Consider the following 16512-nt stretch of genomic DNA (forward strand, 5'->3'; position numbering starts at 1 on the left):
AAAATGCACATGTACAGAAATATGTTAAGGGTTAGGGTTAAAAATGCTTGAAAAATGTGCATATTGGGAGAAGCACATATCAAAGTGCTGATGAATTTTGGTGAGGTCCATTTTTATTATAAAATTGTTGTTGGTTTTTATTGTTATGATTGCAAATTTGATGTGGAAATCTGGTGGACTGGAAAGATGAGACACGGATATAGGCAAATTTGTCCATCTCTACCTGTGTCCTGTTCATTGTGAGGCAGTACAAAGTACTTTTAATTAAAATGTTCAAATGAAAGGCACAATGTAATTATACATATATTTAAGTAAACCAAACATTAAATTAATTAATCCAATTATGTGTCTTCATGAGGCAGGCAGCAGAGGGGCTGTAGCTCTGTGTTTGCAGAAGGTCCTGCTTTCAGTATACAGCATCTTCTGTGAAAGAATATTTGGCAGCTGGACGGAAAGACACTTTTTCTAAGACTCTAAAGAGCTGCTGCTGGCCAGAGAAGACAGTACTGGGCAAAGACAGACTCATTTCCTTACTCCCAGATTCCAGTGTCATATATGTACTGCTTTTGTTATCTTCTTACCTCCACTTGCTTTCAATTTGATGGTCATCAGTTCTTCAGATATTTTGCCCTTTTTTAAGGCTTGTGCATTCAGAGGGCATCCAGACAAACTGAAAAGAGTAGGAAAGGGGACCTATTTGAAAATTGAAACACATTTTTGATTGCTGTATCTTAGCTTCCAGGGTCTTGGCAGTACAAGTCCATTTTATTGTGCTGTATGTAAGCTGCAATCCTATATTGCTACTACAGTGTTACTGGGCGCAGAATATTGCCAATGACCGAAATGGTTGTTTAGTTACTAAAATCTCTCTAAGAGAACAAATAGGCAAATTGTCCTCAGTGCAGCTCCTGACATAGCCCCATTTGAACTATGTAGTGGGTCATCTTCGATGGTGGCTGCTACCAAAGCAGAAGCTTAAACACACCTTCTGGAAAATAGTACATAATGGTGCAGCGGTGGTAAGTCAGTGCTCTCTACTGGGAAGGAGAGGCAAAGCAGTGATGAGGTCAGTGTGGCACAAACACATCACAGGAGTGCTGGATTGGCTCTGCAACTGCATTTGCACCATGCTGAATACCCTGCTGCCTTGCCCTCTACTTCTGTCACGCTATCTGCTACTAGAGGCAGCAGTGTAAAATCCTGGACCAATTACAGCACAATCCTATACATGTCTACTCAGACATAAATTCCATGGGATTCAAGAGGGCTTATTCCAAGGTAAATGTGTATAGGATTGTTCTATTAAAATCTGTGACTGGTATTCAACTAAATTTAACTCAAGAGTAGACCCACTGGAATGAATTAACATGACCAAGCTAGGTCTGTTAATCTCTGTTGGTTTACTTGGAGTAATACTTAGCTGAACATCACCAAATTTACAACTCCTGGGGTCAGCTTAGATACGCAAATGAACATAACAGCTCAGTAATTTGCCACTAAAAATACTTTGCATTTTAAACAGGACTTTAAAGCAATAAATTATATTTGCATTCTCAGATAAGTGAATTTAGGATTGTGGTCTTAAAAGTCTAAAAAGCTTGCAACTCAGAGTCAACTTCAAAATGTACATGAAAAGAAGAGTTCAGTAATATGCTGCTAAAAATACCTTGCCTTTTAAAAAGAGCTTTTAAGGCTAAGCAGTAAATTGCATTTGCAGATTTCTCACCTATTCTAGGTTGATATATGAATGTTTAGACAGCAAAAATAAAACCAAAGACATCTCAAAAAACCCTGGACATCTCTAGGAAATGAGTTGGGGTTAATTCAGGGACTTATGCAAAATCCTAACAAGATTTTTCCTATCAGTTCAACAGCTTCATTTGTTAAATTCACACAATTGCAATACATTGTAGGTATTTGTTGAGTTAAAAAAAAGTAAAGATACAAAGTGATACCTTCTATGGGTGACAAAAACGTTATTAACATGACCCAGCCCGTTGCAGCCTGGCAAAGGACAGTGTGGCAGCTCCTGCTTGTTCAGTCTCCAGGGCAGCGAAGACCCATTGAGAGGACTCTCCTTCTGTCTCTTGGCAGCCATAGGACAACCCGAAGCAGTGCGATGAGAAGTGTATTTACCTGATATGTGACCTTGGCCATCACAGCCTAGCACCGGACATCTACAGAAGCACAGCAAAACTGATGTTATTTTTAGGAAAAAGAAAAGAAAAACCAAGAGGCAGAGGGGGAAAATGTCCATGTACCAGCGACAACACCTCAAGAAAGATTTCCTCCCCGTAAATAAAATAAAACCTACTTTGTTATAATATGAACATACTAATAGCAAGGTTTCAATGTGCTTGGGTCCTTCTTGGAGGTTTCCTGTAGGCATCCCGTTTGCCACTGTGAGATGCTAGACTAAATGGGTCATTGGCCTGACCCAACAGCATCTTTTTATGTTCTTAGAAGGGTTTCTAATGAGCAAATGCCTTGTTTGATGCTGGATTACTGAATTTTAGGCTACTGTATTTTACTCTTGTTTTAAGAGTCATTGATTGATTTTATTTATATGCACTATTAAATAGTGTGGGGTTTTTTTGCAAGCTGCTCTGGAAGGTTTTTTTAATTTGAAGGAACAAGGGAAATATATTTAAAAGGAAAAGGAAACAAGTAAAAGGCACGGTTTGAGGAAAATGGCCAAGCAAGCCAAACTAGACTCCTTGGTGGGTCAAGATTGGCCCACAGGCTGCTGGTTCCAAGCTGTCTATACATTAGGGCTGCCATATGAATACCACTTTACAAAATATAGTCTAATACACTGTTATTGAACTCAATAGACTTGAGTACATGCAAAGGATTGCACTGTGAAATACTTTAAATATGGTGGCTTTAAATATGAAGGAGGCCCAACTAGCTTCCATTAGTGGTCTGCCATAGTGTCATGAGTCGCATGCTGTGGATCACTTTTTCAGCAGGTACACTCACTTTTGATTTTCAGGCATCTCTGAAAGACCTTTTTATATAGGCAGGCCTATGCAACTGTTTAGATGTTTTGATCAGTTGATCATTTTAATGATCATTTTGCACTCTTCTTATTATGTTTTCTATTTTATTGCCTGTTCTGCCATATGCTATCTTGATATATATATATATATATATATATATATATATATATATATATATAAAACACGAAATAAGGAGATCAAATCTTCATGTGCAGAGGCTCCACATGCAGACAATTGTCAGCCCCTATAAGCATCAGCCAGTGAACTGGTAGGGGAAATAATGTATGATCTGTAAGCCTTCCCTACATGTGGGTGTACAGGACTGGCAGAAGGGTGAGGTTACTGGTCATAAGGGCTCAGAAGAAGAATTATAGAGGGTCTAAAAAGGGTCTCTGCCTAAAGTTTGGCTCATCTGGGCTGGGGGATGAGACAGATAAATTCAGAGACTATGCTTCTCCTTTGTTTCTTAAGACCTGGGACTTTTCCAGAGCTGTGCCATCTGGTTTACTTCAAGGACAGCACAACAGCACTTGAACCACAAAACCATCCTTTGGAGGTTTTGTTTGGATTTATTGTTAGGAGAGGATATAAGTTAGTGAATCTGAGACCAATCTTCCTGTGATGTAACCAACTGAATAGTGAGGCATAAGTGACAAGCCTTGGCCGCTCCACTTACTTAAGTTCAGGGTCTTCTTTTTCTTCCTTGGTAGGAGTCACTTTGAGACCACCTTTCCTGGCTCGGGGACAACCAGACAAGCTGAAAGTACACAGAGCAGAGCAATATAGATTCCCCAGGCTTTTGCTTCTGGATGATTCAGGGGTGATGATCCTTTGGCCCTCCAAACGTTGGACTCCAACTCACACCAGCTGCAGCCAGAATAGCCAGTGGTCGGTGTGATGGGAGTTGTAGTCCTGCAAAATCTGGAGTGCCAAAGCTTCCTCCCCCCAAAAAAATAAGCAGAAGATTCTTACCTTCTGTGTGAGGCATAGTTTCCAGTGACATGACCAGACCCATCACATCCTGGAGTTGGACATCTATAAAGAAAAGTGCAGAGAAGAAGATGACCCTTGACATTTCATAAAATATCTAATTTAGGAGATTTTTGCATTAGAATTTCCCACATTCCTGGTTTGACATGACCATGTGCAACTGGAAAAATAAGAAAGGGTACCTAATGAAAGAAACTATTTTGGGGTGTACAAGGGCTGTGTTGTACCTGAAAACTCAGCCACTGATATAAAGCTCACAATTTTCCCACTCAGTTATTTAGATTTCTAGGAAGGGGAAGATGAAAATAATCATTTGATTTGTTAGAATCAGTGCATTTCAAATCTGAAAATATAGTCAGGCTCAAATATATGCACTGGATTAATTGTTAAAGAAAGAAATATAACCCCCTGTATATCCATTACACACATTTGTTTCTCTTTCTTCTAGGAATAGGGATTTTATAGTCTGGCTCAAACAGCATTTTGTATTTCTTTTGTTAATACTGTGCAGTGGAGTTATTCATGCCATCAGATCTGGATCTCCATAGGGGAACTTATAATAGATGTGCAATACAGGTGTGATGGGAACATCTTAGTGGCCTCATATAGAATATACTCAGTAGTGTCTCAAAGAGGCTTGCAGTGGTTGTACAAGAGAATAGTGATGTTGCTGGAAGTTATATTAACCTGGTTCAGAATACAAATTTAGCATGTTAGGAATAGTTGCCTATATTCAAAACTCAGTGTCATTTCTCTGATTGCAATCTGAGCCAGGGAAGAATCCCCATAAGGCACCATAAGGGCTCAGGTATCCTAGGAAAATGACCAGGAAAATGTCCAGTTTTCCTGGCAGCTGATACACTAATATTCCAGAATTCTCAATGCCAGAGCCAGAGGGGCGAGGGAAGGGAGGAAGAGCTTCCTGTCAGACCTCTTACTCTACTCTTATTGTTACCACCTCACCAAACCAGAGACAGTGGGGCAGAACACAGCTGGAAGCATAAAATGAAGTGCTTGTTAATAGCATACAACAGTTTCCAGCACTGCTTCATGAATGAAGGGACAATCCTGGCAGTAGTGGTGGTAAGAGTGTGTTGCTCATCAGTAAGAGTTGAGGTGAAGGACCACAGCTCAGCAGTAGAGCAACTGTTTTGCATGTAGAAAGTCACAGACTTCATTCCTGGAACCTCTAGATAGGGATGGGAGATAATCATGTCTGAAATCCTGGAGAGCCACTGCTAACCAGTGCAGGCAATACTGAGCTTGATGGACCGACTCAGTAGAAGGCAGGTTCATATGTTCCTAGCAATTGCACAGGCAGTAGCCCACAAGTTCCAATGGCCCAATGACGTTATGCACAGTGCTCACTATTGCAACCAATGCACCAGTTTTGAAGACAGTCACATTTCCTCAAGATGCTACAGTGGGAATGCGGGAGGAGATGTGATTAACTCTCAAACAGAAATGCTGCCCTCGGGAAAGATGTCTGCATTCCTCACAACAAATTAGTAACCAGCTCTGTATTTGTTGCACTTTTTCAAGCTGCACTACACGAGCACAGGATTCTGTCAAGCATTCTTGGAAGCCTTCGCCAGACTTTATCCAAGCATCTTCATCAGCCAAAACGCTCCCAATGATAACTGGGTGACTGCCTGCCAACCTTCCTCTTCAATAATAAGGCCAGATGCCCAGATTGCTCAGGCCTCCTTAAGAACCTCCACAGCCACTCTTTTGTTTGTGACTTTTCTCTGCAGTATATGGACTCATCTGATTTAATGCTTGCCTCAACCACATGCAGAGGGGTATGTCTAGTGGCAAAGGATAAAAAGGAAAGATTTGCAGGCTTGGTTTGGATAAACACTCACATTTTAAAGCTTAGCCCAAGTACTTTGATCTGAAAAACCAGACTGCGTATTTTGTGAGATCCAGCCATCTTGCAAGACTTGGTATTTCCAGCTGGCTTTCAAAATATGAGAATAACATTTTCTTTCCCAACATTTAGACACATCTACTTCAAGACCTGACAAACAGTAAGATTCTATCCCCTTCCTCTGATTTACACCTGCTAGGCGGGATAAGACTGCTCCCAAATTCCCTTAGCCAGGGCAGTTCAACTCCCTGCTGGTGCAAACCCAGCAACCTTGTCCCCGTGGGAGGTGACTATTACTATAGCTACACTTCTTACACTGGTAGGATTGCGTGAGTGAAAGGGGACAAACTGCACAGGTATGGGGCAGAATGGCAGAGGTGTAGAAGTCAGACAATGACTAGTGGGATCTGCAACAAAATATTCCACTGTAGAGTGTTTCTATTCAAGTTATGCTTTTGGGGTCCCACAGTAAAGTATTTTCCCTAATTTTTTCTGCACTTCTGCAACCCCTGGAGTTTCCCCAAGCCTGTTAGTATCCCTCTTTTGGACATGGCTGTCACATGTGGAAAAATAGTTAACTATGAGACCTGTAACAAAATATTGATGTGTGGAGTTTTCCTGTTTGAAATTAATTCAGAAGTGAATTAATAATCATGCAGTCTCTGGACAATAGGGAGCCAGACGTCTTTAGGCCTGCTTTGAGAGCATTTGTAACTATCCAGGCTTATTCCCCTGCCTGGCTACCTGTCACCCTTTGCCACCATATCCAGGACACCATATCATGTGTCCATGACCAAAACCTAGCACTGGAGCAAGAGCTGGACTAGTGCATTCTACAGGAAGCTGGAGTTGTTACCCCAAAGGCTGAGCAAACATCTGCTCCGCAGCTCTACTGGTTCCTGTTGCTGAACAAGCAGACTGGGTTTTGAAGTAAGTAAAATATGTAGGAAGAGAACAGCAATGAACCCCTCCCTCTCCTTTGATACTAATACTCACTTAAGCTCTTGAGAGTTGGCAGCCATCAAGGATTTTAAGGTCTTGTCAGCCAACGGGCAGCCAGAAACACTAGGGGGAAAAACAAACATGAAATAGGCTTCCTTGAATATACCTCAGCAAAAATTAAAAGATTGCACTAAAACTATTTAACCATTAAATTAAAAAAAAGATCACAGAGCAACCGCTTGTAAACAAATCCCTTCTTAGTTTCCTTCATCCCCATAGGGATGTGAAGGAAGAGTGTAGTAGATGATACAGCTGTGTATCCCTCATAGGCCACAGAGCTCCTTCTTGCTCAGATGATGCATTTCAACTGCTACAGGGACTTGTTTATAAGCTGGACCTTGGTCATCACAGAAACAATTGCATAGGGAGCTCCATTCAGCACAATGTAGGAACTGGGCCTTTAGTAGCATTTACCCTTTGGAACACTCTCCTGTTACATATCCAACAAGCTCTGCCTCTGTTATATTTTTGGTACTTATTGGAGACCTTCCTTTTAAATGGAGATTTTTATCCCCATCTACATCTGTACTGGATTTCAGCTCTGTGTTTTTATATGTTTTTATTGCTAAATTGCTCAGGGTTTTTTTTTATGGGAACAGGTTTGTAAGTAAAAAGTCCACAATGTCATGCCTTCATTTTGTTATTAATTGCTCTCACTTTTTACCTGCGGTGCGATGCATAGTTTCCTGTCACATGACCACTGCCATCACATCCTGGTGTTGGACACCTAAGGAAATAAAATGGAAATGCAGACACACATACAGTTGTTGTACATCTCTCTTATTGAACTGTGCGATAACCATACAAAGATGGATAATTGTTTCCCACATGAATGGGAACATACCCATAGATATATATGAGGTGTCCTACTGTGCCAAGAAATATTAGTGTGAGAGATACCCTCAGGCCTTTCTGTGATTGCATCAATTTTTCTTCATGCCATTGCAAACAAAAAAAAAAATGAACTTAGGTGATAGTCAAATAAATTTTACTCAGAGTAAACCCGCTGAAATTAATGAACATGAGGAAGTTAGGGCAATTCATTTCAGTATGTCTACTCTGTGTAAAATTTAGTCAAGTACCACCCAATGGGTTTCCACACTATATTTCCTAATTTGTGCTAATATTTCTCCAAGTGTATTATGATTCATTCATTTATGTACTGCTTCCATGCTCAAATGCTGTCTTAAGTGATACACAATAATGTGGAGAGGCATGGGAAGATGATGCTTATGTGTATGAACCATCCTTACATTTGTCTGAAATGATACATTTCATAATAGTACCTTTTTCTTATCACATCAATCATATTATGACAGTGAAGATGAGTTCAAAGCTGAGTTGAAAATTCTCAGAAGGCATGGATGCAATAACTTTCATATTCTTATAAAAACGCTATACTAGTTCAGCATTTGGTGCCCATAGACTCTTAATTCACCACAGGAATTTTTTTTTTTCAGGGGGGAAAGTTCAATTTAATGTTTTTTAAAAAGGTTGTGTATGGATCTGGATTCACACCCCTTGCTATACATTCACAATATATGTGATATTAAAAGCTGATGTGATCTTGTGATTTAGATGGCCCAACTTCACCAAGACACTGTAAGGACTAACAGTCATGGACCTGAGGGCCCTAGGATATGAGAAACTGCCCTTTTCTGAAAAGGGCTCACCTATTCCAATTTTCTACAGGTTAATTGTTAGCCCCCCCTCCCCAATTACTTTGAAAAATCCAGAGACTGCATTTTGGTCCCAGCTACTACTTTTTTATTTCTTCAGAAGCAAAATTATTCTCTTAGTTAATCCTCCCAAAACACTGTTGATGCATGGACCACAAAGTAATATTTTAAAAACAAGCATAGAATGCACCATATTTTTTTAAAAGAACTAGTGTATCATTTAGACAACTTATTCCATTCTGTGTCATACAGCTGCTTTGGTATAAATATAATCACCAGAGAGACCATTAATATTTAAAAATATGTAATCTGTATTTATAATGAAGAAAGTTCATTGTAATTGAACCTCAGAGGTAGAATTTTTCTTTACAATTGCTATTGTCATTATAGGTGCTTCCTCATGATGGAGCCATTTGTTTTGCTCACTAAACTACCTATTCTGCCGGTGAATATTTAGTAAATGTCCTCTGCCCTCAGTGTTACCTTTAGAATCTTTAAATGGCGAGTCTAAAGTGTTTATGAATTAAATTGTGCAGGCAAGCACATTTTGGGTACACATCAGCATGCAGAGCAAGTATTACGGATGCTTTAAAATCCCATACAAGGCTTGGAGTTATTGTAACTATAGAGAGAAGAAATTATGTTCAGTTATTAAGGTAGTAAATGGCTGTGTGGATCCCTGGAATTAATGTCACACAGCAACAGATCTTTAAATAGAAATTTAATAAATAGTAAAAAATAAAAATAAAGTGTCACTGGGGAAATTATTGCTTTTCCTTCTGCTAGCTTCATCAACATTTGTGTTCTTAAAAAAGGCAAAGCTAACACATAAGTGTGGATACAATATGGTGAGCAGTCTTTAGATTTAGATTGAGGCATGCTGTGTCAAAGAAGATTTGGCCCATGGGAACAGTAATATCTGGAGGAGGGCTTCTAAATCCATAAGGCAAACGTCAGACATAGAATTGATATCAAAGTATTTGCTGATGAATAAATGAAATTATAGAAAACAGAGATAGAGGCTGCATTCATGTGGCTGTTTATTCCATTTTCACAACTTCTTCCTATCTATTAAGTTCTGCATTATGTTTGAGCTTACACATGGTGTAAAAGCCAGCTCTGGAACTATAGTGGAATATAGCACAAGCTTAGTGCTCATTTCTGTGTTATTTGCTTCCAGAAAAAAACCCATTGACAAATAATGTGGAAATGAGTGATAAACTTGTGCTATATCCCACTATATTCTAGACGTGGCTTATATATCATGTGGAAACTGAAATATAATGTGGCAATTAATAGTTAGGAAAACATTGTGAAAACGGAAACACTTCTCAGCCTTTTGGCTAAGAACAAGTGTAAAACGGAATAAACCGTCTTGTGAATGCTGCCAGAGAAAGATAAAGAATATCAACTATTAATGATACATTGATCATATGAAACTGACTGATTAGGAACTGCTCTATTACATGTCAACAACTGCTCTATTAGAAACCTAGCTCTTCTTGGGCAAAGTTAATTTTTTTGCAATGAACACATTCTGTTGTTGTTTTGTGTTCCCACAGAATTGTAGCATTCAAACAGGCCTGTCTGTAGACTGATTTCAGGTACAGCAAACAGGAACTACTGTATTTTCCATCTATAAGATGCCCCCATGTATAAGACACCCTCTGTTTTGGGGGATTCAGATTTAAGAAAATGGTGGGAGATGGCTCAGAGTATAAGACACCCCCTAATTTTTGACATTATTTTAAAGGAAAAAAACCTAGTCTTATACACGGAAAAATACGGTAATTATTTGTGGGATCCAACCCCATGCAGGATATGGATGACCTGTTTATGAAGTGATCATTTCCCTGAAGTTTTCATACTTGCTACATGGCATGAGTCAAAAGTAAAGGGGAATATTGCCCCAAATCTACCCAGAGATTTAAAGTCCAGTGCTAAAAAGGAAGATGTAATGGCACCCAATATTCTGCAGTGTATATTAGGGACGAGATCCAGCATTTCTTCACCCTGGGCAAATCAGCAGTGTGTGGACTTCTCAAGCCCATAGACAACAAGAAGGAAAGGAATGTTTTGTGACTCACGTGATCAGTTCCTTTTTGAGATCTCTTGAATGGAGCTTAGATTTTGGACTAGGAACCGAGACATCTGAGTATCTTTTTTCATCCAGGCTTTCAGGACAGCTCGCAGGATCTTTCTGAAATAACAGAAAAGAATGAGGTGCTTCTATCTTCAACACAATACTGGTAGCTAGAGCTGAACCAAAATTTCTCAGAAGACCTATTTCTGAATCTCTCTCTCCCGCCCCCTTTTCCCCTAGGAATGTTATCACAATTTAGAATGTTATCACAATATGCTCCATCTTTTGTTTGTGCAATGGCCACCATTCCCATCTTAGCAGGGTGAAAAATTGTGTCCAAACTGCCAACATAGCAGCTGCTGCTTGCAACATCAGCAAGACAAAAACAAAGCCTTGGGATGGGCAGAGTTAAGGTGCCAACCTATGGCCACTGCTAATGGAAAGCCTCAGCCCCAAGAAACGGTTTGAGAATTTCTCCTGTCCTTGGGGAAATTTAGTGAAAATGCTCCCCTAATTCTTCTGCTGATAATATCTCTGATGGAGCCCTTCTGGGGGTTTACCTAGCCCAAAACTAGCCACCCACAAGGCAAGGTGAGATGGCAGCAGATCCTAATCTTCATTCATCTCTTCTTCCCTTGTAGGGAGGGGCCCCCACCATATTGTGATTCACTGCAGGTACCAGAATGTCTTGGGCTGACCCTGCTTTAGCCCCTAGGGTTCAGTTGCCTTCACTAGGAACCAAGGCTTTAGCATAGCAAGCCTTGTCCTGTGGAACTCATGGCCTGTGCAGCTTCAGCAAGAACTGCCCCTGCTTTCTTTCAGACATCTCTTAAAAGCTGTATTTTTTAGGTAGGCCCTCACATTTTTTTTCTTTTTAACCAGCCATTATCTATTGCTGCTTTATTGCTGTTTTAATTATGTTTTACCTAGATTGATTGCTTTTATTGCATTGCATGCTCTAAGCCACCTTAATATATTGCATGAATGCCAAGGTTGCAGGTTCAATCTGTGTATGGGACAGCTGCATATTCCTGCATTGCAGGGGGTTGGACTAGATGATCCTTAGGTACCTTCCAACTCTACAATTATAGGATTCTATGAAAGTGCAGGTCACAAATATTCAAACAATAAATAGGAAGGAGAAACTTGAGAGGCCATTCATGTGCATCACAAGTGCTGACTACTGCGAAGTGGTCAGTTGATTCAGAGAAATAAGGTACCACTGATAACAAGCTTACTTCCAGTTAAGAGCTCTTTTTTTTTTTTTTACAAAAGTGGGGGGATGTGTACAAAAGCTGAACTTCCCCATTATTTCCAGAACAGTCTGCCAAACTGCAGACTGTATTTGTGTGTATGTGTTGGGGGGGGGGTGTTACTGGGGATGGCAGGGAAGCTCCACTAGTTTCAAGTTGAGTTCTTGCCAGTGTGCATATTCCTATGTGCACACAGGACGACAAAAATAAATGAATGAAATTCCATTAATGTGCAGATGGACATTTATATTGATTTCTGCAAAGACCAGAACATAATGACAACACGAATAACAGATAATAGCATCTGGCACTTTCAACATTTTAAACCCTGGAATCTTTGGAGAACTGACAGTTGAACTAAACTGACAGCTCCAGTTATTTCTCAGCACTTTCCTTTTGGAGAAAGTGTGAGCCTCTTCCAAATTCAGGATTATTTTTTTTAAGGGGCATCTGGACAGGCCATTTCTCAGTGTACGAGGGAGACAATATTTTCTAGAAATGACCAACAAAATCAGCCAACTGTTGTGCATATGAACCAGAAAATAAATTAAAAATAGATTATTTTATTTTACTTTGAGGCAACTTACACCCTTTTAATTTGAGAAGTTTCTAAGACTCCTGCTGTTATCTAGTGTTGGAAAAGCTGTAGAATTAAAAAAACCCAAAACATTTCAGAGACAGTAAGTTGACTTTGGAGGATCAGGAAGCTTGTGGGTTGGATGATGCAAGCTTGACTTGTGAGGAAATAGAATTCTGTTAAAGTTTCAGATCTTTTTAAAAAGAGTGGTGCACAAAACCCACAACTTTTAAGCTGAGAATGTCTATGTGCTGAAAATCTTGGCAGCAATTTTTGTATACAGTATTGTCTCCATCAAGGTTTTATGTACTCAGATCCAAAGTCTTTTGTTTAATTCACAGAAATGTTTTGGGGTTGTTATATTTTTTACTTCTACAGCTGCAATCTATTGGATAAACCCCATAACTATCTCCAGGGATTTTCTAGATTCACTATGGAACAATTTGCCCTTTTGGAAACTTGGCTCATATCACCAGCAACAGGACCCAGTTGTGAGTTTGGTTCATTGGATGGGTTCAAATCAATACCAGCTGAATCGAAGTAATTTTATATTGAATTCACTCATTATCCTGGTTTAGGACTTCTTTATTAACAAACGTTTTAGCATGTCTAAGACTGAAATGTAAACATCTGTCTCACAACGAACACACTCCTCTTCTTCTTCCATCACCACAAATGCAACAACTGTTGACCCAGGAAGATAAGGCACTTCTTTAGCAAGGTCAGCCTCAGAGATAGGAACAAGCACAGCAATCTTGTCTTGCAATTACTACCCCTGTCACAAGCTAGGAACAAGATCGGCTTATCCTTGTCCTTTTTCTCTACAAGCACCACAAGCTGCCACATAACTCTTTGGTGGTTTATTTTCCTCGTGGCTTCTGTATAGTCCTCTGATCATACCCACTTGCATCTAACATGTTTCAGCCAGCCTCGTGTTCTCCTAACCCCTTTGCCCTGGGTGCTGCTGCCAGAAATTTAAAGCAAGATGCTAAACAATAACATCAACAAAAAGTGGGCCTGTATGGCAATTGTCTGCCTAAGGAGAGTGTCACTTCAACACAAGGTGTTTTGTTTTGTTTTGTTTTTTAAAAAAATCTATCACCTGCGAGATTGCTCAGGACCAGAAGACACACACATAATGACTAGCATGAAGGCACAGCTTTAAAATGGTTGCTTGTTGCAACTGACTTATTGCAGCATGTTATTTGAGGAAACAGTCATGGCTAAGCAAGTAGAAAAATACTTTCTGTGAAGAAGGTATAAGGTTCATTTCCTGGTATCTCCCAAGTCAGGTTAGGAAACCGTGGAGGGTCATTGCTAGTCAGTGCTGACCATGGGAGTCAATGAGGTGCCCTCTTCTACTCCCACCACCACCCCTGATCATTGACTAGCTGGGGCAGGTCAGAGTTAAAATATACGTGTGTGGTAGAGGGACCACCAGTTTGGCTACCTCTGGTGCAAGCAATATTAAGCTACATGGACCAGTGATCCTCTAGAACTGAAATCTGAGCAGTTGTATCACAAGTTTAAGTAGCTGTTCTGTGTTTAATATTGGTATGCAGCAGTTATCCAAAAGATTCAGGAATTTTGTCCCATACTATGTGGGAATTAGTTCCCGTTTGCAGAGTATGCAGAAGAAAGCCCTGGGTTGTTTGGCCCTTTAATTAGTTCTCTTTTTCCTTCCTATAAAAATTACGCAAGACACTCTGTTTTAAATTTCAAATAACATATAACTTTTTGTACTTGCAGTTACAGATTAAATATACAATGCAGGTAGGAGATACTTAAGTTGCTAAAACATCTTACATAGATTTGTATCTAAGGCTGACTAACATTTGCAGACTGACTGAAACTCTGAGGCAGACAGCAGCCTAACACAACATACCTGCTGCTCTAACTGTTAAGACTCTTAAACTAACTGCCATAACTGAAATAACTGCCATAACTGCCTCAGGCATATGACATCGCAGAGTTCTACATCTCTTGCAATTAACCCTTTACGTATGCATTTCGGATGCTAACATCCCACAGACTCTTCACTCCCAAAATTTTCACTGACATGGAGAGGAAACTCTAATTTTCTGCTTTTTGACCACAAATAGCTTGCTCAGTATGAAACCACTATGGCAGCAAATAGTAATATGGCCTCCACCTGGCAGCCATTTTGTCTGTACCGTTCCTAAGTTACAGGGATATATAAAGCTGAACAAACTGTTCTGATTTCTCTTAATTTATCAAAGTGTCAGTCGGTTGGCATAAAAGGGTCAATGCTGATTTTTTATTTATTTTTTTGTCATAAGAGAAAGTCCAAATAAACCTCCACTTTGCCTAGCTCTGGCAACAAGTTCCTATGGAAAACATGGCCAAAAAGATGGAGGGGGGAAGAAAACAAACAAACAAGCAGAAAAAACACCCCACAACAGCCTGCCAAAGCTCAATAAACACAAAAATGAAAAGAACATAACAAAAATCAAGGAAATCACCAGGTTTAAATTATAATTTAGTACAGTATCTCTTACAAATGATGAATTACTTTATGTAAATATTTGTCTTATTTATGAAGGGGTGGGCAGGGGACCACAGCTGCATTTTTTGTTTTCTATTCAGTTTCTATTGTAGGCCAAATTGATGTGCCATGTTGACATGCATATTGATGTTCTCTTCTAGTGTCTTTGTGAGGAACACAGAGGAGTAAATGGGATGCGGCTTATGTGTGGGGTTTTTTTTTAAAAAATGTGCTTGGTTTCTTTAATGACTAAACCTGCGCATTAGCTTTGGGTCAAGCTACAGATGACAGCAGCAGATCTGTGTCTTTAAACATGGATCTATACCAGTTTAATAATAATAATAATAATAATTTATTATTTATACCCCGTCCATCTGGCTGGGTTTTCCCAGCCACTCTGGGTGGGTCCTAACCAATGATTAAAAACACAATACAGCATTAAACATTAAAAACTTCCCTAAACAGGGCTGCCTTCAGATGTCTTCTAAAAGTAAGATAGTTGCTTATTTCCTTGACATCTGATGGGAGGGTGTTCCACAGGGCGGGCACCACTACCAAGAAGGCCCTCTGCTGGTTCCCTGCAACCTCACTTCTCGCAATGAGGGAACTGCCAGAAGGCCCTCGGCGCTGGATCTCAGTTTCCGGGCTGAACCATGGGGGCAGAGATGCTCCTTTAGGTATACAGGACTGAGGCCGTTTACGGCTTTAAAGGTCAGCACCAACACTTTGAATTGTGCTTGAAAACGTATTGGAAGCCAATATAGGTCTTTCAAGACCGGTGTTATATGATCTCGGTGGCCACTCCCAGTCACCAGTCTAGCTGCCGCATTCTAAATTAATTGCAGTTTCTGAGTTGCCTTCAAAGGGAGCCCCATGTAGAGCATAGTTTTATGCTTAACAGGCAGCAGAGATGCAATTTGAAGTGTGTGTGGGGGGGAAGGGTGGATAGTCAGGGGCTCTTGCTCATTGCTTGCCTTTATGGCCCCTCCCTAGCCAGATTCACTTCCAGTGTAAGTACCAGACTGGATAAAAAAATGACCTTGGGGGAGAGGCTGCAGGATGCCAATGGGAAGCAGTGGACAGAGGTTGCAGCCCCTACATCATTGCTTTGTAAGTGTAGCGGCATTTTACATATGATTGGACAGGCCTGCACATTAATCCAGGAAGTCTGTACTTCACAAATCTTAGCCCTATGAGTTTGATCACAGGATAGCAGAGACTTTTATATTTTGACCTCATATTTCCCTAGGGATAAGAGATGTGTAGCCAAAGGGTTGGACTGAATAAAAGTATTTTAAATGCTAAGATTTAATGTTGAGTTTGCTGAGAGAGAGAAAAGCCTTTGGAAGAGCTTCATTGTTCTATCAAATCTCTTAAAGAAGTGATATTGCTAGCAAAGCAAAAATTACCATTTCTCTAAATCATGATGTATAAAGAATATGAATGCATAGCAGATCAGAGATAAAGCATTGTCATAACTTCTTAATTCTTAACGTCTATCATGGAAGTGTGAACTTTAATTATATATTGATCATATCATATATACAGAG

General features: G+C 39.9%; 1 protein-coding gene and 2 long non-coding RNA genes across 17 annotated transcripts in view; 2 read left to right on the plus strand and 1 right to left on the minus strand.

Annotated features, from left to right (window-relative positions):
* The window catches only part of LOC310766657, a 36651-nt gene extending 34427 nt beyond the window's left edge, over positions 1–2224 (plus strand). For both annotated transcript variants that reach the window (XR_014550309.1, XR_014550310.1), the window contains exon 7: positions 2095–2224. This is a non-coding gene — a long non-coding RNA (uncharacterized lncRNA). The remainder of the gene's footprint in view (positions 1–2094) is intronic.
* Positions 1–16512, minus strand: part of ST18 (ST18 C2H2C-type zinc finger transcription factor) — a 185926-nt gene that overhangs the window by 8625 nt on the left and 160789 nt on the right. For 10 of the 11 annotated variants that reach the window (XM_083622875.1, XM_083622877.1, XM_083622874.1 and 7 more), the window contains 7 exons: positions 10631–10743; positions 7529–7591; positions 6859–6927; positions 3975–4037; positions 3679–3759; positions 1956–2177; positions 582–670 (listed from right to left, as the gene is read on the minus strand). In XM_083622875.1, the coding sequence (XP_083479001.1) occupies positions 582–670; positions 1956–2177; positions 3679–3759; positions 3975–4037; positions 6859–6927; positions 7529–7591; positions 10631–10743 (700 nt within the window). The remainder of the gene's footprint in view (positions 1–581; positions 671–1955; positions 2178–3678; positions 3760–3974; positions 4038–6858; positions 6928–7528; positions 7592–10630; positions 10744–16512) is intronic. The other variant, XR_014550253.1, reaches the window with a different exon arrangement.
* LOC310766667 overlaps positions 14345–16512 on the plus strand; it is a 35759-nt gene continuing 33591 nt past the window's right edge. For 2 of the 4 annotated variants that reach the window (XR_014550327.1, XR_014550328.1), the window contains exon 1: positions 14345–14942. This is a non-coding gene — a long non-coding RNA (uncharacterized lncRNA). The remainder of the gene's footprint in view (positions 14943–16512) is intronic. The other 2 variants (XR_014550329.1, XR_014550330.1) reach the window with 2 other exon arrangements.

This window comes from Podarcis filfolensis, assembly GCF_964270895.1.
Source record: "Podarcis filfolensis genome assembly, chromosome: 7".
NCBI lineage: Eukaryota > Metazoa > Chordata > Lepidosauria > Squamata > Lacertidae > Podarcis > Podarcis filfolensis.